The sequence below is a fragment of the Megachile rotundata genome, chromosome 5, assembly GCF_050947335.1.
Source record: "Megachile rotundata isolate GNS110a chromosome 5, iyMegRotu1, whole genome shotgun sequence".
Lineage (NCBI taxonomy): Eukaryota > Metazoa > Arthropoda > Insecta > Hymenoptera > Megachilidae > Megachile > Megachile rotundata.
This window is the reverse complement of record NC_134987.1, coordinates 4,180,926-4,200,499: the sequence shown is the minus strand read 5'-3', so window position 1 is coordinate 4,200,499 and position 19,574 is coordinate 4,180,926. Positions and strand designations below refer to the sequence as shown.

At 27.4% G+C, this 19,574-nt stretch overlaps 5 protein-coding genes and 1 long non-coding RNA gene across 7 annotated transcripts; 3 read left to right on the top strand and 3 right to left on the bottom strand.

Annotated features, from left to right (window-relative positions):
* Positions 1 to 1,286: 1,286 nt before the first annotated feature.
* Positions 1,287 to 5,633, bottom strand: LOC100883295 (peptidyl-prolyl cis-trans isomerase NIMA-interacting 1). The gene is made up of 3 exons (XM_003705555.3): positions 5,441 to 5,633; positions 4,751 to 4,963; positions 1,287 to 3,117 (listed from the first exon to the last, which is right to left on the bottom strand). Exons 1-3 carry the CDS (start codon positions 5,493 to 5,495, stop codon positions 2,897 to 2,899), a joined length of 489 nt encoding a protein of 162 aa, XP_003705603.1. The 5' UTR covers positions 5,496 to 5,633; the 3' UTR covers positions 1,287 to 2,896.
* A 132-nt stretch (positions 5,634 to 5,765) lies between these two features.
* LOC100883184 (Coiled-coil domain containing protein 39) lies at positions 5,766 to 10,878 on the top strand. Its single transcript, XM_012290721.2, has 11 exons — positions 5,766 to 6,900; positions 7,163 to 7,588; positions 7,673 to 7,894; positions 8,036 to 8,227; positions 8,316 to 8,531; positions 8,610 to 8,993; positions 9,091 to 9,345; positions 9,467 to 9,949; positions 10,028 to 10,240; positions 10,323 to 10,614; positions 10,776 to 10,878. Exons 1-11 carry the CDS (start codon positions 6,796 to 6,798, stop codon positions 10,871 to 10,873), a joined length of 2,886 nt encoding a protein of 961 aa, XP_012146111.2. The 5' UTR covers positions 5,766 to 6,795; the 3' UTR covers positions 10,874 to 10,878.
* Positions 10,879 to 11,084: 206 nt separating this feature from the next.
* Positions 11,085 to 12,841, top strand: LOC105663205 (S-formylglutathione hydrolase). Its single transcript, XM_012290720.2, has 5 exons — positions 11,085 to 11,230; positions 11,499 to 11,572; positions 11,642 to 12,019; positions 12,098 to 12,323; positions 12,392 to 12,841. The coding sequence occupies exons 2-5, from the start codon at positions 11,499 to 11,501 to the stop codon at positions 12,572 to 12,574; spliced, it is 861 nt and encodes a 286-aa protein (XP_012146110.1). The 5' UTR covers positions 11,085 to 11,230; the 3' UTR covers positions 12,575 to 12,841.
* A 159-nt stretch (positions 12,842 to 13,000) lies between these two features.
* On the bottom strand, positions 13,001 to 16,400 carry rho-7 (rhomboid family intramembrane serine protease rho-7). 2 transcript variants are annotated; one of them, XM_076531981.1, is made up of 9 exons: positions 16,304 to 16,400; positions 15,828 to 15,960; positions 15,559 to 15,742; positions 14,225 to 14,326; positions 13,976 to 14,141; positions 13,687 to 13,907; positions 13,504 to 13,605; positions 13,331 to 13,428; positions 13,001 to 13,270 (listed from the first exon to the last, which is right to left on the bottom strand). In XM_076531981.1, exons 2-9 carry the CDS (start codon positions 15,872 to 15,874, stop codon positions 13,174 to 13,176), a joined length of 1,017 nt encoding a protein of 338 aa, XP_076388096.1. In that variant the 5' UTR covers positions 15,875 to 15,960; positions 16,304 to 16,400; the 3' UTR covers positions 13,001 to 13,173. The 2 variants fall into 2 exon arrangements, with proteins under 2 accessions (XP_076388096.1, XP_003705616.2); XM_003705568.3 differs by lacking the exon at positions 16,304 to 16,400 and adding an exon at positions 16,104 to 16,248.
* A 121-nt stretch (positions 16,401 to 16,521) lies between these two features.
* LOC143264512 (uncharacterized) lies at positions 16,522 to 19,255 on the top strand. Its single transcript, XR_013038250.1, has 2 exons — positions 16,522 to 16,839; positions 16,965 to 19,255. It is a non-coding gene; the product is annotated as an uncharacterized LOC143264512 (long non-coding RNA).
* Positions 17,102 to 19,283, bottom strand: Aatf (Apoptosis antagonizing transcription factor). The gene is made up of 2 exons (XM_003705567.3): positions 18,881 to 19,283; positions 17,102 to 18,777 (listed from the first exon to the last, which is right to left on the bottom strand). The coding sequence occupies exons 1-2, from the start codon at positions 19,093 to 19,095 to the stop codon at positions 17,385 to 17,387; spliced, it is 1,608 nt and encodes a 535-aa protein (XP_003705615.1). The 5' UTR covers positions 19,096 to 19,283; the 3' UTR covers positions 17,102 to 17,384.
* Between the last annotated feature and the right edge of the window lie 291 nt (positions 19,284 to 19,574).

The window sequence follows — 19,574 nt, the reverse complement described above, 5'->3', positions numbered from 1 at the left end:
TTTTTTCCATCCGTCATTTTCTCAAACACCTCAAATTTGGTGCTGAATTATGAAACACTTAGAGCTTTTATAAGTTTCCACACTATGCATAGAATATCGAAAAATTTACTATGAACTTTTCATAGACAACAGAGCCACTTCAAACACGGGACAAGGTTTCAGGGAATTATTCTCCTCGCACCGACCCTGAGTACTACTTATACATTAAAAAGGTATAAGGTCAATTTTTACTCTATCATATTGTATGTGTTATATTTCTATTATCGTAGTTAAGGGTTAAAGTTTTAAAATTAGATGTTCCTATATTGTTATTAATAATTTTACATTATCTGTGTAACTCATACAAGCGACAGTTGACGTTTTAAAATTTATACAATAGAAACCTCAACATACCTCATAACATAGCGAATTTTATGAAACGACTAATTAAGTTTCATACGCATTTTACTCTGCCTCAACAATATCATTTTATTATGCTTGTGCGTCATAGGCGTATCGTATTTCAGAATTTCCTCTTTTTTTGTGTTTACGGCTGAAATAACAAAACTCCCAGAGATAAATAATTCTCACGGTTAATATATATAATACAGTTGAAAACTGCATGTCATATAATTCGCAGGGCTTAAGTATCGTGACCAATTTATTGATAACAATAATTTGAGAAGCTCGTTAAAACGACCACTCGAAATTGCATGATTCCGCCGATTATTACTAACCATTTATTTCAAGGTTAGTGAATATATATTCGGTCTAACGATGAACATGCGATGAAATCAATTTTGTATGCAAACACGATAGGTCATGTAAATTGTTTTCAAAATAAAAAATGCCAGATCTATGTACCTCAGACCTTCGATGGCATTCATTTCTCTGCTGACCTACTAAACTGCGATAATCGTTTATATTTAACGTAAGTGCGACGTGTGGATGTACAATGTCCGAGAGAACATTATGCCAATCATATGGTGACCCTCCTGTACAAGCAAATATGCGTTCATACTTTTGATTATATAATAATTTAAAGCAGGTTTCATGTAGGGTACCTAACTGAGAAGGAAGTGATAGAATCACAGACTTCCTCTGTGGGACGTTCATACATAAATAATAGATCATATGGACTACATGAACATTAACAAATAATTTCTTCCAGAATAAGTTACGCCGAAACACTTACAAAATTGATAATGTTTCAAACGATTATCATTGTTTTCCTTTACAACAATGATAAAAAAACAGGATCAATAAATTTAAATCAATTTGGAATACAAATAATTACACTCTAAACATATTTGTTACATGTATTTAATTGTTTTTTCGCAAATCCTTTTAATACATTTTTTACGAGACTAATGCATTTATCACTACCATTGTTGAAAAAATAGTATGAAATTTGTGCACAAGCAATGCTTTTAACAAAAACATGTTTTAGGAACGTTTACATAATTTATTATGAAATTAAAGAAATGAAAATTAATGTCGGTTAGACATGTTTATTTTTAATGTAGATAAATGCATTTATATGCAAATCATTATCACATTTAGTTGTAATATATTTCTTGCAATAGGACAAATTATTTCATACATAGATATTGTATATACATATAATTAAATTAGATACACTGTACTGAATGATAGGAAATAATTATTATAAATCTAATACATGTGTCTTACTATATAAGTATAGTAAGCAGAATGTATTTCATAAATATTTATTCACAGTCTTCAAAAACATAAATTATTATAGACACAGACTAGAAATATGAAGAATATTGGAAACATGAATGATTTCTAAACAAGCTTCTTTGTTTTTATATTTGAATTAAAAATTTATTTCTATTAAAATGTTAAAATAAAGCGAAGAACAATAAAAATTTATATTATATTATTAATTTCAAATTATTATTGTAAGCTGTAATTATCTCAAATAATTGTACTTTTTCTAGTGGCATATTTATAATTGTAGTTTATTCCAGCTAAATATAAATAAAAATTAAGTTATTATGTTCAATGATCATAAATTTGTATTAATAACAGTTAAAATGATTAAACTGAGTTACACATAAATATCCTACCTCTATCTTTTTGTATTTCTAAAAAGTAGTATATTTTTTTTTAAATAAACTTTAAGAATAATTATAAAATCATGACAAACATCTGTCGTTACTTGAGCAAAAACTTCACAGTTACACATATGTATAATATGATTTATTTTATCGATATTAAATTCATTTTAAGTGGGCAAAACATTTGTTTTAAATTTGATGCACTAATTTAAACATGAAATACTTAGTTTATTATTGCAATACAAGTAACAGAATTCATCTTTCACGTTTATTATACTTTCTTTTATATCTCAATTGTTTTGAAACAAAGGAAAAATTAAAATCTTTCTTTTACAGGAACTTATAATTTAAAGTGATTTATAACTTATGTAAAACAGAAACACTAAAAAACGTTGTTAATAATCAGGCAAAACTTAGCTAATATTTAAGGAATGTAAAATTAGCAAATATGAATAGAAAATATTGTTAAATATGTGCATACAATCCATCTATTTTATCTTGCATAATATTTAAATATCTGATTTGCTTTCATTGCATGAAAATGCTCATATTAAAAATGCACACTATGACAAATTTTTAAATTAATTATAACTTCGTAATATACTACTTCAGTTAAGATTCAACTGGAAGACATAAATATATAACTGGATATTGAGTTAAAAAAAAATATTTACATACGTCACATCCATATACAAAAAACTTTCCACTGCATAAGTAAATATACATGATTTTGAATACAATTGTGAAAATTTTCTATTATTATGAACATATGTCATTAGCAAAACTGAGGAAATTTTGTTAACAAATTTAATACTTTATTCAAGATCAATCTTTTATGCTGTTCGCTGAATGATATGGATACCACTATCTGTGTGAACAGGTGAAGACAATTCACCAACTTTAAGTGCAAATGCTGCTTGTTCAAAAGGCTTCTGCATTGCACCTCTACTGAATGGTCCCAAGTCTCCACCTCGCTTAGCTGAACTACAATCGCTATATTTTGAAGCAAGTTCAGCAAATGTCGCTTTTCCAGATACAATTTGTTCTCTGTAAGCTAAGTTTGCAAACACAATTATATAAATTTTTTAAGCAGTACCATAAGAAGATATAAGAAATATAAGAAATCTCACAATATATATGATCTACTTCAGCATTTTAAAGAAATGAAAAATATTCATATAAACATACGAGGTGTGACACAAAAGTAACGAGACTAGGTCTGTAACTTGAAAAAACAATGGAATTAGCAGCAATTGTTTTTGTGGCATCATCCCACATACCTCCTCTATCCATGTTGCCAATTTCGATTGAATCGGTCATACCATTTGGAAATATTGCGTTATTTAGTGAACACGTGCAACTGCATTCTGCCGGAAAAATGTCTAACGTAAAAACCGAACAGCGAATAAACATCAAGTTTCTTGTAAAATTTGTTGAAATCTATTGTAACATGTGATGAGACATGTATTTTTACCTATGACTCACAAAGTAAGCGCCAGTCGATGCAATGGAAGTCTTCAGGATCCCCAAAATCCAAAAAAGAACGCATATCAAAATCAAAATTCGACATTAATGGAATTGTAATGATTGAGTGGTTTCCCAGTGGTCAAACTGTTAACTAACACTATTACATTGAAATACTAAAAAGACTTCGTGAAAAAATGAGGAAAAAAAGGCCACAGTTGTGAAGCGATGGATGGCTGTTACTCCGGGACAAAGCACCCGCTCACACGGCACTCTCTGTCAAGCAGTTTCTGACCAGCAAAATTATTATTGTGATAGGGAATCCTCCTTATTCGCCTGATTTGGCTTCATGCGACTTTTTTTTATTTCCTAAAGTTAAATTTTGCTTAAAGGGAATCCATTTCACCTCAGTTGAAGAGGTTCAGGCAAAAACGGAGAATCGTCCGAAAGGACTTCCAAAAACCTCGTTCCAGAATTGTTACCAGCAATAGCAGCGCCGAATGCATAAGTGTGTGAATGCTGAAGGGGACTACTTTGAAGGTGATAATGTCACGGAGAACTGATTCTGCAGGTACAATGATTTAGTGGACTAGTCTCGTTACTTTTGTGTCACACCTCGTATGTCCTGTTTTACCTCATTTATGAAATATAGCAAATTTTCTATTGTAACAAGTTTTCTGGTAAATAAAACTAGTACTACTACCATAAATGTATAAATTAATTTTATACTGCATTGTGTAACATTAAACGAATTATTCTAATTTAGAAGTTGTTAACATACGTTAAATATACAAAACATGGAGATTCTGTTATGTGGTCTGCTCATTTCCTGAATTTAAATTTGTTGCATTTTAGTTTATGAGAATGTTTGGATATACACATCTATTAAAAATGTGAAGTCCTGCATCACAGAACTGTGCAGTTTTTAAAAACTTCAAGTAACACCTGGAAAGATTCAAACAATAACAATATTTTTCATAAGATATCTACAAACATGCTTTGAAATATAAATAGCTATTTTGCAGATCTCTTGTAAATGTAATCAGATACCGAACAATACAACTCAAAATTTACTACACTTCACAAATAAGTTAAATACATTTGTATAAATGAACTGCTTTCAATTACTAATTCAATGCTTGAAGTAGATCCCACAATATTATAAGACAAATTATATAATAAATGAAAATACACAAAAACAAAAATTGAATCATCAATCTTACATTTGATAAGTTCAAGAGCTTCTTCTTTTGATCTTGTAATATTTTCTTCCCGCCAAGAAGATGGTCGACGAGAACCTGAATGTTTTACTAATAAATGTGAACATTGAACTTCTTCTGGGCCATCTTCTTTATTAGTTCCAGATGGATCTGCAGGTTTGTCTGGTCGATCCCATTGACTTTCTTTAGTATAAATATTTAAATAATAGTGTTGTCCTGTAAAAAATATTTAATAACCAGATATTCATCTCCAATCTAAACTACCAAATTTATTACATAAAATATAAAATACTTTAAAATACAATAAACAATTTTATTGCTTCATTAATTTTACAAGAGAAAATTTAATAACTTCAATAACTGGAAAATGTTTTACTGCATTTCGACATCCTCGACTCATAATTTACAGTATATCTAACGCGATATTAGTTTAATATATTTGTATAAAATTAAAAAAAGATGGTTTAGAATAAAAATTTAATAAAATATTATAATTCCTTTGTAATTAGACATAAAATAATACAATTTTTCGAAAACAGAATCAATTACACAAAAGGATGCCGGCCCTATATTCAAAATTACTAATTATATAGAGAACAACGTGATTCACCTAAAAAAATAATAATAACGAAAATCATTATATGAAAATATTTCTAAATTATCACATAATTATAAAAAAATAAATCGTTATACCGGTAGATCTGCTTAAACGTTTTTCCCAACCCGATGGTAATTCTTCGTCCGCCATTGTTATCCAATATTTTTCTACTCTCGTCTCACGTCAAATGCAGCAAACACGTTTTCACTGCATTTAGTTATGAACTAGATCTCGAAACTTCCAGTATAAGTAACTTATTAAAATTACTACATCACCTTTTAAGCGAAAAACTTACTAAATGTAATAAAATATATAATTATATACATTGCGTATATCGTAATTAATATCACCATAAATACTTTTAATAAAATGAGTTAATATATCTTAATAAAAAAGAAAATAATAGAACAAAGAAATACATGATCACCTATTCATTTTTATAATTAATATTATAGAAGATAAAAGAGGATGGAATTTGGGAGTAAAAGTTGTTTTTCCAATTTTGGCTCAGACCATTATCTATCGCATAACTAACAATTAAAGTTAGCCAATCGGCGTGCGGCCAGAACACACAGGAGTGTAGATGGAGTATATGCCTTGAGACCCCTGGCGTTTATCGTCTTAATTAAAATATTTTGATTTTTCATATTAATTAACAAATAAGTCAATAAACTAATAAACAGATAAGAATAAAGAACAAATGTGACTAACTAATTTTCTGAACATTTATTCGTACTTATTTATTTACATATTTATTGTTTATTCATTCAGTTACCGACTAAAATGAAAAATTAAAATAAAATAAGAGCTATTGTAGGAAGAGGAACCTCCCATTACTTTGCCTTCAAGAAATAAAACACGTAATTTTAACAAATTTGATATAAATCCGTAATTTTTTAAGATCCTAAATTTTCCAACTTTCAAAATCTCTAAATCCTCAAGCCTCAAAATTCTCAAATTTACAAATTCCTAAATTTCTGAATTTTCACATTTCTATATTTAAGAATTTGTGAATCAAATATTAACACATCATGATGTTTTTATCTTTACATCGTTACTTCCTCTAAAAAAGATTATTGTGTTCGCTACTACATAAACGGCAGGCACAACAGGCCCTATGGTATGCTCGGCCCTGCGTACTACGAACGCGTACCGTCTTATCGTCAACTTCGTTAGTAACTCAATAAATTAATTTCATATGTAATATTAAAATAAAAATTGCTGCTTTGAAATTCCACCCTCTTTCACCCTTAGAAGTATTAATTAGTATAACAGAAGCTATAAGAACAGTATAACATGAGAACTAAGGTTGCTATGTTTAATGTTATTATGGGCGACCATCGTTACTATGACGCCAAAATACACATATTTCTTTACGCGTATTAAAACTTTATGATATATACCTACTTATTTTTCAAAGAATTGTATTGAAAAGGCATAAAGTCTAAATATGGCTATAAATAATAATATTGACGAAGTTTTGACTGCGTTAGGATGGCAAGATGGATTTCGAATACCGGTAGCAAACGAAGAGAACAGACAATTAGAAGAAGAAGTAATGCACTTCATTCATATTCTGCTAGTTTCATTCATTTTACACACAACAATTATTTACGTTGAATACTGCTTTTTTTTTTATTTTTAACATAGTAATTTTTTGCACAGTAGTATGCGTAAATGTTATGTAAAAATTAAACTTGCACACATTATAATAGTTTATAACAGAATTTTACAATAACATACAAGATAATTATTGTTACTGTTATTATAATCCTTAATAATTATTTTCATTAATTAAAAAATTTTGTTACTAAAAGATTGAAAGAAAAATGAAATTGAAACAAAATTTGACCGCAAAACTCGAATCTACGGAGGAACGAATTAAAATGATGAAAAAACGTATCAATAATTTAATGATAGAACAAGATATGAATCAAAATATTATAAATACTCATTCTGCACAACTTGAAAGTGAAAATCATTATTACCGACTGAGTTGTAGCACGGAATCCAATCTTCGTCAAGAAGCGCGAGATTTTGAAAAAGAGTGGAAATCAGTGAATGAAATAGTATCAAATATTGAAAAAGAATTAGAAAGAATGACAAGAAAAATAGAAATTTCAAAAGAAACAATTAAATATGACGAAAAAGGTTTACGCGAATTGGAAGAAATGTTAAATCAAAACGAAGATAATAATCAATTAATAGAACAATATATAAAAGAAGATTTAAAGGAATATAAGGTAAATAAGCAACAAAATAAATCGAACTATAATGGTTTATATTAATAATCATGTTTTTATTCATTCAACTATTTTATAATTCAGGAACTAGAGTTAAAAAGGCAAAAACTTAGTAAAGAATTACAGTCATATCATAATACTATCATTAAAATAACTAATGAGGCACAAGAGATGGAAATTATTCTTAGTCGAACATCAACATTATATGATCAAACATTAGTAGAATATCAACAAATATTTAATCAATGGAGAGAGAGTGTAACCATGTTACAGCAAAGAAATAATGATATCAAAAATATTATACAAGTATTAAATTACTTTCTTATAATAAATATGTTACTATTAAAAAACATAAATTATGAAATTTATTTTAAATCTAATATATAAACTTTTTTTAAGAGTTACAAATGTTTTAAAATTAATATTTTATAAAATAATATTATGTAGGAAATTGAAACGTTACATGAAATTATGCAAGATAAAAAAAAAGTACTTGAGGAATCAGAACGATTTTTAAAGGAACAGAATGATAATAACAAACTAGTTGAAGAATCAATTAATAAATTGGAAAAAGATCTTTTTAAAATGAAAGACGAGCAACAAAAACTGAAAGAAACATTTAGTACATATGAAAATCAAGTAAGGATGTAGATTAAAAAGGAATAATGTCTCTGAGGACATTCATATAATTTACATTTTCAGGATTTCAATTTTGCTTGAATTTCAGTTAATTGTATACAATAATAGTGTGAAAAAACTAGCTCAACATATGCAACAAATGCAAGCAGGCATAAAACATAAAGAAGTACAAATTCAAACAAAACATGCAAAACTGGAGAAATTAAATAAACAAGTATCTGATTTAACTACAAAATTACATGACATTGATAATCAAAAATTAGATATAGAAGAAAAAGCAAAGGAAGTCGAGGATATGATCACGGTATTCATTTACACTACTTTCATAGTAATTATAGTAATATATTTATAACATATAAAATAATACATAAAACTAATGTAGGAACAAGAAAAAAAAAAGTCTAAAATAATAAAAGAAATAAATCGATTGCAAACATCAAGTTTACGTGTAGTTCATCAAATAAAAGATTTAGAGAATGAGCATAAACTTCAGAAGATGCAGTATCAGAAAGAGTCTAAAAAATTCGAATATTTAGGTAAATTACATAGTAAGGATGAACAGGTACTAGAGGAAAAGAAAGAAGTATTGTATCAAGTGGAATTTGAATTACAAAAATCTGAGATGAAATTAGATAGATTAAAAGGTCTTGAATATGACAAGTCTGAAGTAGAAAGAAAACAACAAAAGATTGAAGAACTACAAAATACTTTAAATGAGAAAACGAAAATATTCAAGTTATTACAAAAACAAATTATAAGTTTAGAAGTAAGTTTTCTTTAAATACATAATTTCAAATAATTTCAAACATATTACGATTATTTGTATCTATAATAATAATGAACATACCTATTTTGTTGTATAGGATGACATGAGAAAAATATCAAATAATATGGCAAATGACAATACTGAATTGGAGTCTTTAAAAAATAAAAGGCAAGATCTTATTCTTTTCATGAATGCTGGAGAAAAAGAGCTAAAATCTGCTCAAAATCGTTATGAAGAGAAACAAGTAGAAGAAGGTATGTTACGGCTAAAGGTATCGCAAATGGAAAAGACAATATGTAATCTTGGAAACAATGTATATGATTTGGAAAGATACCAACTTGAATTAGAAGCTGTAAGTTTTTAATAAGATAATAGTAATCAATACAATAAGTATATTAATTGAATTTTATTATATAATACATTATATACAACTATTAAAATTTTTATTTAACCAGTATATTATAATTATTTAGGCAATACGAGAACGTAAAACAGAAATTGCAATACAGAAAGAATCACTTAACATTCAAAAAAGAGTTGCTAGTAATGAATGCTCAGAATTAAAATGTGCTATTGCAGAAAGAAAAATACGAATAAAACAATTGCAAGCAAGATATGATAACAGTGTAGCATTACTAGGAACTAATAGTGATGGTACGCCAGTAAATACTATCCACTTGAAAATTCAAAATGCACAAGAAAAATACCTTTTGCAAGAAGAAGGTGATAAATTAGATGAAACAATCAGGAAAACTGAACAAGAAATACAAGCTATGGAAAATACATTACGAATAATAAATACTTGTAATGACAAATATAAAGTTACTTTGAATGCAGATGAGGATAACAAATCTGAATTAGAAGAACGTAACAAATTACATAATGAACTTCAAAATGCAGAACAGAACTTGAAAGAAAAAAAAGAAGAATTGCAATCATTAACCAAAGATATGCAGGTATTTTATAATGTATTTAACATAATGATATTTTAAAAGTAAAAGGTATAATCATTTTTTAAATAACAATTTTTATAGAAATTACAAGAGGTCTATGCAAAAATTCTTAAAGATATAGATGAAGCTCAAGAACAAAAAGAAAATAAAAATCAATATCTAACTAATTTAAAACAACAAATTCAAGAACAAAAAGAAAAAATATCAAGAGCTGATAAAAATCTGCTAAATGTGAAAAAAAGTCTTCAACGAAAATGTATAAATACTGGGGACAATACAGTACTTATACAGGAGGTTTGTAACTTGTCTAAAATATTTTATGTACATAAAATGTATGACTGATAAACTTTTTGTAATTACATTTTACATTTATTAGAAGGAGGTGCAGCTACGTGAACTTCAAGAACAAAATTCAATTGTTTTGCAAGATATTGCAGAATTTACAGTTCATCACATAGAAACTGAAGCTTATATTAAAAAACTTTTAGCGGTTAAAAACATAGAATTACCATCAATTCCAATATTCAATCAATCACCACTATCAAGTCAATGTCATAGTAGCACAAATTCAATAGATTATGAGTCAAAAAGTACAAATCGTGGAAGCATTTGTGGGTCATCTAGAGAAAGTATTGGAAATATTGTCAATATAGAACCAGAATTTGAAAGTATGCTAATACATGTATTTATTATTTATTAAACAAATAAGTGCATATAGATAAATATAGTAATCTAAGTACTATATTGCCATATAAAAATTATAATTACTATTAAATCCTAAGTATCTTTATCGGTAATATATAATTTATTCACATGGTAATTATTTCAGCTGTTTCAGCAACAAGCTCGTCAAAAAAGTGTATAAAACACAGGCAACAACGTGTGAAAACTCCTTTGCAAACACAGTCAATAAAGAGGACTTTTTAATTTCATTTTTTTTTATACATTATATACCAATACATTTTTATTCGCTGTATTAAGCTGCACGAAATAAAATAAAAACCATATATTACAGTAACTAGTACTTAAATTTACGCATAATAAAGTGAAAATAATTGATATAAACACTACTTCTAATATTTATCAAAACTTTTTAATCACTGTAAGGTTACATATATTATCGTTATCAAAGAACTTAAAACATAAAATTGTGCGAGTTAATATTTGAAATAAAAAGAAAGAAAACACGTTATCATCACTTATACATACTATTTACGAATCATACAGTTATTCAGACTCTGTTATATGAAACGATACTAAACGTATAATTTCATACGATACAAGGTACGTTATGCAAAGTAAAATTTGTTCCTAATTAAATATATGTTTATATTTAATAATATTAACACAAAATTATTTCAACAATATTAATTACATATTTCTATTTAATAATACGAACTCAATCACAAATGTAAAAATATCGCATGATCTTAGTTTTGTGTTAAGAGCATCCATATAACCTTTTAGTGATAAAAAGTAACATTACAGTAAAATTGAGGATATGATTGAAAAGTAAAGATTAAATTATTTTATTATCAAAAAATAATTTCAGATGTCTACTGATATTACTGAAGTTTCTAGTAATAAAATCTTTGGCGGATGGCAAAAGGTCTATTCGCACGAGAGGTACGACAAGTTTATATTTATTAATTAGAAATAAAAAATTATTGTCACTAATTTTCATTTATTATATAGCCATGAACTGGGATGTAAAATGAATTTTGGAATTTTTCTTCCACCACAAGTGGAAGAAGGACCTGTCCCTGTTATCTATTGGTTATCTGGTTTAACATGTACAGAAGCAAATTTTGTTCAAAAAGCTGGTGCTCAAAAATATGCTTCTGAGCATGGAGTAGTTCTAGTTGCACCTGATACAAGTCCTCGTAATCTTAATATACCTGGAGAAGATGATGATTGGGATTTTGGAACTGGTGCTGGCTTTTATGTTGATGCAACAAAAGAACCATGGAATAAAAATTACAGAATGTATAGCTATGTGGCCAAAGAATTACCAGCTCTGATTAATGCAAAATTTCCAGTTTTACCAAACAAACAATCTATAATGGGACATAGGTAAAATAGAACAAAATAATTTAATATGTGTATCAAATTATTTAATTACTATAAATATAAAAATATTTTTATTAACAGTATGGGTGGTCATGGAGCTTTAATATGTGCTTTAAAAAATCCTGGTTTATATAAAACTGTTTCTGCATTTGCACCTATAAGCAACCCAATTCAATGCCCATGGGGTAAAAAAGCCTTTTCTGGCTATTTGGGTGGTACAGATACTAATGTTGCATGGAAAGATTGGGATGCTACTGAATTGACTAAAAAGTATAATGGACCTCCTTTGGATATTTTAGTCGATCAGGTATATTATCACACATATATGTATTAAAAAAACTGACAATAAGTAAAATCTGTGTTATGTAATTTTAGGGAAAAGAAGATAAATTTTTAAAAGATGGACAACTATTACCAGAGAACTTGTTAACTGTTGCAACAGATGCTGGTTTATCACTGTTTCTTAGATTTCAAGAAGGCTATGATCATAGTTACTTTTTCATAGCTACATTTATTGAAGATCATATTAAGCATCATGTAAAATATCTTAAGAGCTAATTTAATGTATACTTTTAAATTTCTTATATATTAACTCATTCGTAACAGATGATGTACTAATACGTCAAGTATATTTGTATGATGTACTAGTACACTAAAGACATAATGAACATCAATAGACACAACAAATATATAACAGAACATAAAGAGAAAGAATACGAAATATACATTTATTACAATTTCATAAGAATATTATAGTTCCTGTATTTAAAGTTTATTGTAACGTTTTCTTATATTTTATAACAAATATACCTTGTACATCTTGTACTGCTTATGATTTGGTTTTTACATATGAAACAGACACTGTTGTGAATAGATTAAAAATGAATTTTTAATACTATTATATATAACAAACACCATTTTGTTTTAGGATAAGTGAAAATTAAATTTGAATTAAATACTTAAAATGATGCAAAAAATATTAAGCAATCAGTCTCTTTTTTTTGTGTTTTATTTTCAAATTATTTTTTTAAATATTCATAGAAAACATTTATCTTTTCCTTATATAATTTATACATACTTTATTTGATTTTTTACAATTTTTAAATTTCCAATTTTCAAAATTGGTATAGAAATAATAGTTATACACTAAAGAAACATTAACGAGATCCTGATTTTTCACGTAATTGATGCCAAAACATTAATACTGGTTCACGTTTTTGCCATATATTGGCACTTCCCCATAATTGCCAAAAACTATAATAAATAAGATATGAATATGTAAATTTGTTATAATTTCAATATAAATATACTTACATTCCAAATAATGCTCCACCCAAATGTGCTGCATGATCAAAACGCTGCCATCGCAAAAGACATCCCATTACGTCAACTCCCAATATTACCTTAATGGCCTAATAATAAATGTTTTTATTATAATTTAATTCATAAAGTAAAGTTTATTAAATGCAGTCAGATTAATAACTTACCGTACTTGCTTTAAATTTGAGCATAGGAAAAAAAATAATAGAAAGATAGATATCTGGAGATGCAATGCAACTATATCCAATAATGCCCATAACTGCTCCTGACTGAATTACATATTACTCAATATTAGTATTATTAATGTGACCTTTATAATTTAAAAAAATATAAATCTGATTAATACTCACAGCTCCTAATGAAGGATTTTGGAAACCCATTGCAAGTTTGTACAAATGACTAGTAAAACCAGATAACACTCCACTAACTAAATAAAGTAGCACAAATTGTTCTTTGCCCAATGTTTTTACAGCATAAGTAGAGAAGTTGTGTAATACATACATGTTGGCCATTAAATGAAGAAGAGAATAGTGAGAAAATGTAGACAATAGTAGAGGCCAACATAAAGCACCTTAATCAAAATTAAAAAATTCAATGTTTCAATAATTAGACTGTAAAAACATGAGATATATGACTTACTAGATGCAGGACTGCTACAAAAATATTGATTCATTGTTGTTCGAAATGCAGGTATATGCCATGATAAAAATACCAGGATATTTAAGAAACATATAGGAACAAATATCTTTTCTCCTTCTGATAAACTATCCCACCAATCTTGCATTGCACCTCTCCATCCTGTTCGCTGAATACAATTGAGTTTTTAATAATGTTTAATGAACATTATTTTTTACATTATGTTCTTTATATGTCCTTCATTATACGAACATGTATTCCCCATTGCTTATAACTTCTGATCATCCTGTGTGTTCGTTCTCTGATACCCTCATATTCCCAAATGACAGCACCAATAAATGTTGCTCCACTAAACTGGGTTGATGAAAACAGTGAAACTTACAATGTAACAAAAATGATTTTGCTCAGATTAATTTGATACGAGTAAACTCTCAGGTAAAAATTTACTTTAGGGAAGCCATCTCTGATTTACACTTTAGCCATTATTTTCACTTTGACATTTCGATTTTCTTACTATTATTGCACATAATGAAAAGTGTTTCATAGGAGACATAAATGGTATCAAGTTGGGCATATTCTGATGTCATTAATGTTTTCGTAAGTGATCGCATCAAGGACATATGAAAGCAAATTTTGTTTTTTTAAATGAAATAAAGTATTTTTTTATACATCTAAAAATGCCTTCAGACATTCTTTATAAAAAATTCTTAATAATTCTTTATAATTCTTAATTCGATTCTTTATAAAAAAATACTGATCTATGTATGTCGAAAAACTAATAGTTTAAATAATTCTAAAATTCGTAGCGATTATTATTTATTTACAAATATGGTTCAACATAACAACCATTTGAATCATAGTATTTTTAAAATCAATAAAATGATCTGCATTATTTAATGTATCCACTGATATTTTATCATGTTTGTCTATAGTACGTTACTTTACTTTTACTTTACTTTTCAGTCACTGTAGTAAAAAATTTCGTGTAAATTTTATTCTTTAAATAATCTCATAAGAAAAAGCCAAGTGGAATTAAATCAGGTGACCATGCTGGAAACTCAATGGAACCGTCACTCTCATTTCAACAATTCAAATAATGTGTAGGGTGTCTTTCACTATAAATTATTAGTCTCTTTTGGTTTTTGAGATATTTGGAAAAAACTAACAAGCAATCTCGCACACATTAGATGTTTCTCTATTTTAAACTATACTGATCCAAATCTTATTCCATAAAATGAAAGTACTGATTATTGTGCATTCAATATTTGATCACTTAAAAGAAATTAATTTCTGGTTCAGCTATTATGTGCAATAAATTGACAGTAATAACATTATGTTTACAAGAACAATAGAGAAATGGTAAAAAATATTGCTGATACATATGCTACCACAAGATGCACAAATACGTACAAGATTCATTGCAGTACCAGCAACGGTCTTTAGAAAATATCTCAAGCACTAAGAGTCCATATTATTATATATACAAAAAAAAGCAGGTACCCTAACATAAATTTTTACCAAATGATAAATACTCTATTTTTTTAATACATATATTAATACAATTATATTACTTATTTTATGCTTACCATAATTGTAAAGGTGAATGGTTTCAATATTTTAAAACCATTTTTACTTTCAGGTCTACGAAAATTTTTTGTTATAGAAGATTTCGATAATCTTTTTTTGACTGCTAGTTTACTAAAGTTCCTAATTTGTGCATATTCTTGAGCCACATATGTTTTAAATTTAAGCTGTACAATTGTAAAAATACTGCAAAAGATATAAAATGATAAAATTATAAGTTTATGGTTTAATACTGATTTAATATTATATGATCAACTATCAAATAACTCACCATTTATTCATGTTATTATTTAGATGTAAAAATGATCTAAGAGCCATAATAAAAATAATTTAAGAACCACAGAAAAATGTAATCAATTGCAATCTTAGATCATAATAAATACATAAAGTTGTATGTATCTTATCTGAAAAATATAGTCAAATACAATATTTTACAGGAAAATTCTTAATGGTTATAACTATTAATTTATTTATAACAAATTATTATAAATTTTAAGATGCAATTTTTAATCCTTTCATGAAATTTATTAGATTAAATTTACTCTACCTTTTTGAAAAGAACAATTCGATAATATTCTATATATACAGATATTTTTTAAGTCTGTACTTAGTTCTGTACACCTTCTGCATGTCATGAATACATAATTGTCAGTTAATAAAATATAACCGAAGTAGGCTTATAATTTGTACGAAATGCAAAATTGAAGCAAATGAAATATAATAAAAGAACTACATGATTATACTTACAAAATAAATGTAATTGTTTTATAATCAAATTTATTTGTTTCACAAAAGAATACAATATTTATATGACGAAAATCCGTTCTTTCTATGCATGTTCACATTTTCGATTGTATCTATTCTATAATCTATGGCAATACGCCTGCATTCTTGTGACACCGCAAATATATATCCAGTGGACAAAAAGTTTCGCAACTTCTAATTTTTACGAATTATAGTGTGTCCAATTCGAAAGGCAAAATTTTGTTTACTGTTTGTTCTATATTTAAATACTTTATAAATGTATTACAAAATTTCGGTATATTTTTTTTCTATCTTTTATATTTCTTACTTTATCATTGTTATGTGTTTATTTTTCTTCACAGTGTATATGATCACGAAGTCAGAAACTTTATGAGCAGAAACTTGCTTAGGTTAGTGAGATAAGCGGCTTCTACTGCGCCATCTGTGTTATTATTGTTAAAACTAAAGAAACATGTAACTAATCGTATAAGAGGTGAATAAGAGCAGCGGCTCTTCCACGCCAGCTTCTGTAATTTGAAGTAAATAAATAACTAACTAACTTCTTAAGTGTTTATTTCATCTTGTAAAATTTCTATATAAAATTTGTATTACATTGGTATGCTGTATGTTTATAGTTCATAATGTTTGTATTTTTGTATTCTAGATGTGATATTTGGTATTTGTTTTTAATTGATATAGTAGTGTTGCATTACGAGTGCAAGAGATAGAAAGGTATGCTGGAAGATTAGAAGAAAGTCGGAGAGGAAGGAATAGCAAATTCAATTATGATAACACAAAAAATGAACGATGTATTTAATTTATTCATAAAACAATAATTATTTGTAATTCAAAATATTCTATTGCATAGTATATACAGTATATAGTGACAGTCTTAAATAAATTTTATATTATCATGTAAGAGATTTTTAAATTTATGATAATTTCAGTATAAATAATTATTACATTTATTTTGTTATACAATTTCAACTGTAATTCTTTCTACATAAATTACAAAATTTCTATAAGCCTTACATTTTTAACATAGTATATAAAATTATCTACAGATCTATTAATTACTCTGAACTTAATTATTAACTTCCCTATTTGTTGGTTTAATTTTACCAAATAAGGAGCTGTACAACTCATCTTTCGCATGATCTGTCCATGTATCATTTACTGTAATAGGAGCCATAAAATTTACCAATTTATTATGTACATTATATCTTATTCTTCTACCTTTGGTAGCTCTGGTATCTATTTTTCTTTTTATTTTACTTCGCATATTTTGTAATTGAATCCATTGTTTACTAAGTTGTATGGGATCAGTAATATCACTTGATTTATATTCAATTAAATCTCTTAATAATTGGTGGTAAAAATCATCGTCATCATAAATTTCAGAGTCATGTTCTTGAATTCTTCTACCATCATTATCATCTTCTGCTTCTATCTTGCCAATAATTTTATATTCTGAACGCTTTAGTCGACTTTTCTTACGTGCTTTTTCTTTATCACTTAAAGCAAATTCAATTTGTTTTAAGGTAGATTCATTCATATTTTTTTCTAATTTACCAGTAGCTATTTTTGTTTTTTCATTCCACTTTTGTATAACTGAATTCCTATAATCTGAGTATGATTTATGATTTTCGTTTAATATTTTTTCATAATCATTAAGTTTCATTTTCTTCCTAAATAAGTATTCATTACAATCTGCAACATTTTCAGTTGAAACTAATGTATTTTTAGCTTCATTCTCATCTTCAGTGTCTGAAGGAATTTCTTCATCTAATGAATCATTCATGTCCATTTGTTCTTCATCTATATTTTCTTCAGTTTTTCTTTTATTGTTTTGTGTAAGCAGATTCTTTGTTTCAGGATACTGTTTTAAAAGAAAATTTTGCAATTGTAACATATTGTTTAATAACGTCTTCAATTTACTTTTAGCTTCATCAGCTTTTTTTGTATATTCTGCATTTGTTTTAAAATTTTTATAAACATCATATTGAGGCATTTGATTGCTTGTAGTTAAGCACTTTTGTAATTTTATTCTTATTTCTAATAAACTTTCCCAGAGTTTTAATTGACTTCTGACACAATTGCCTTTATCAATATCAGCTTTCACATTTGTATGTGTCATTGTACGAAAATCTTTCTCTTCTTGTGTTGAAATATCATCACTACTATTTTTATCTTTAAAAGTAACTTTATGTTTATTTCCAAAATGCTGCTCAAAATCACTTTCCCTATCATTGCTTAATTCATTTAGATTATCGCTTTCATTACTATTTTCTTCATTTTCATAGTCACTATCATCATAATTTTCAACATTTTCATTACTATGATCATCGTTTTCATCATCAATATCATTATCACTTACATCGTCATCACTTTCCTCCATACTTTCTGACGAGTTATATGAATTAAAATCATCTACATGGTGATATACATCTTTTCTTGAAACTTTTTTACCTTTGTACCTATGATATATATAAAAATATTAGCTAATAACATAATAATAAAATATATGCTAATGAAAGTGGCTGGAAATAAAAATGCAGTTATAAGTAAATTTTTGTTTACCTTTCGTCTATTTGATCCAAAGGATCTATATTTCGTTTACGTAGTTCTGAAACTTCAAAATTGCTTTTCGAATTATCACTTTCGTCACTTTCGTGTTCAATAACTTTTGCTTTTGTATCTTCAGCTTCATCGTCAGAATCAAAATTTGTTGGTGTTGGAGTAACTAATGAATTAATTTTATCTGCTAAACTTTTTTCCTTTCCTTTCAAAGCCATTATTTTAATAAAACACCTTAGTTTAATGTCTAAACCACGTGCGACTTTACTTGAATACTAAAGTAACCTATTCATGCACAACAACTCTAAACAAAACTCAGAAAGTATTAACAACGAAATGTAAGAGATCGGTCATCCACGTATGTCCAAACTCATGAAATAGTCAGCAGACGAGAATTGTAACAGCGCCACAGCTTTAAGAACATTGCTTCCTGTTACAGAAGATGGCGCTTAGAGCGTCGTAAGAATCATTCGTTAAAAGAAACAATCTTTTAAAAAAACCGCCACAAATGCGGTTAACAGCGTCATCTAACAACAAACTGCTGAACTATGATGAATACGTGAAAAGTACCGACCGAATTCTGTCGGTAATTAATTGATTACACTTCAGCGGTAATACACCATCAGCGAAGTTCTATTGTAATTTTCATGACGACAAATTCGAAGAATTCCCGGGTGCGATTTTTGAAATTCCGCGA

What these genes read in the sequence shown, in the direction of transcription:
- LOC100883295 (XM_003705555.3), bottom strand. Translation starts at nt 5,495, where the DNA reads ATGGCGGACGAAGAATTACCATCGGGTTGGGAAAAACGTTTAAGCAGA. An exon ending in ACGTTTAAGCAGATCTACCG is followed by an intron (nt 4,964 to 5,440) that starts GTATAACGATTT and finishes TATTTTTTACAG; the next exon opens with GACAACACTATTATTTAAAT. An exon ending in AGCTCTTGAACTTATCAAAT is followed by an intron (nt 3,118 to 4,750) that starts GTAAGATTGATG and finishes TTGCAAACTTAG; the next exon opens with CTTACAGAGAACAAATTGTA.
- LOC100883184 (XM_012290721.2), top strand. Translation starts at nt 6,796, where the DNA reads ATGGCTATAAATAATAATATTGACGAAGTTTTGACTGCGTTAGGATGG. An exon ending in TTAGTACATATGAAAATCAA is followed by an intron (nt 8,228 to 8,315) that starts GTAAGGATGTAG and finishes CTTGAATTTCAG; the next exon opens with TTAATTGTATACAATAATAG. An exon ending in ACCAACTTGAATTAGAAGCT is followed by an intron (nt 9,346 to 9,466) that starts GTAAGTTTTTAA and finishes ATAATTATTTAG; the next exon opens with GCAATACGAGAACGTAAAAC.
- LOC105663205 (XM_012290720.2), top strand. Translation starts at nt 11,499, where the DNA reads ATGTCTACTGATATTACTGAAGTTTCTAGTAATAAAATCTTTGGCGGA. An exon ending in AAGGTCTATTCGCACGAGAG is followed by an intron (nt 11,573 to 11,641) that starts GTACGACAAGTT and finishes TTTATTATATAG; the next exon opens with CCATGAACTGGGATGTAAAA. An exon ending in CAATCTATAATGGGACATAG is followed by an intron (nt 12,020 to 12,097) that starts GTAAAATAGAAC and finishes TTTTATTAACAG; the next exon opens with TATGGGTGGTCATGGAGCTT.
- rho-7 (XM_076531981.1), bottom strand. Translation starts at nt 15,874, where the DNA reads ATGGCTCTTAGATCATTTTTACATCTAAATAATAACATGAATAAATG. An exon ending in TTGTAGCAGTCCTGCATCTA is followed by an intron (nt 13,908 to 13,975) that starts GTAAGTCATATA and finishes ATTTTGATTAAG; the next exon opens with GTGCTTTATGTTGGCCTCTA. An exon ending in AAAATCCTTCATTAGGAGCT is followed by an intron (nt 13,606 to 13,686) that starts GTGAGTATTAAT and finishes TATGTAATTCAG; the next exon opens with TCAGGAGCAGTTATGGGCAT.
- Aatf (XM_003705567.3), bottom strand. Translation starts at nt 19,095, where the DNA reads ATGGCTTTGAAAGGAAAGGAAAAAAGTTTAGCAGATAAAATTAATTCA. An exon ending in TTGGATCAAATAGACGAAAG is followed by an intron (nt 18,778 to 18,880) that starts GTAAACAAAAAT and finishes TATATATCATAG; the next exon opens with GTACAAAGGTAAAAAAGTTT.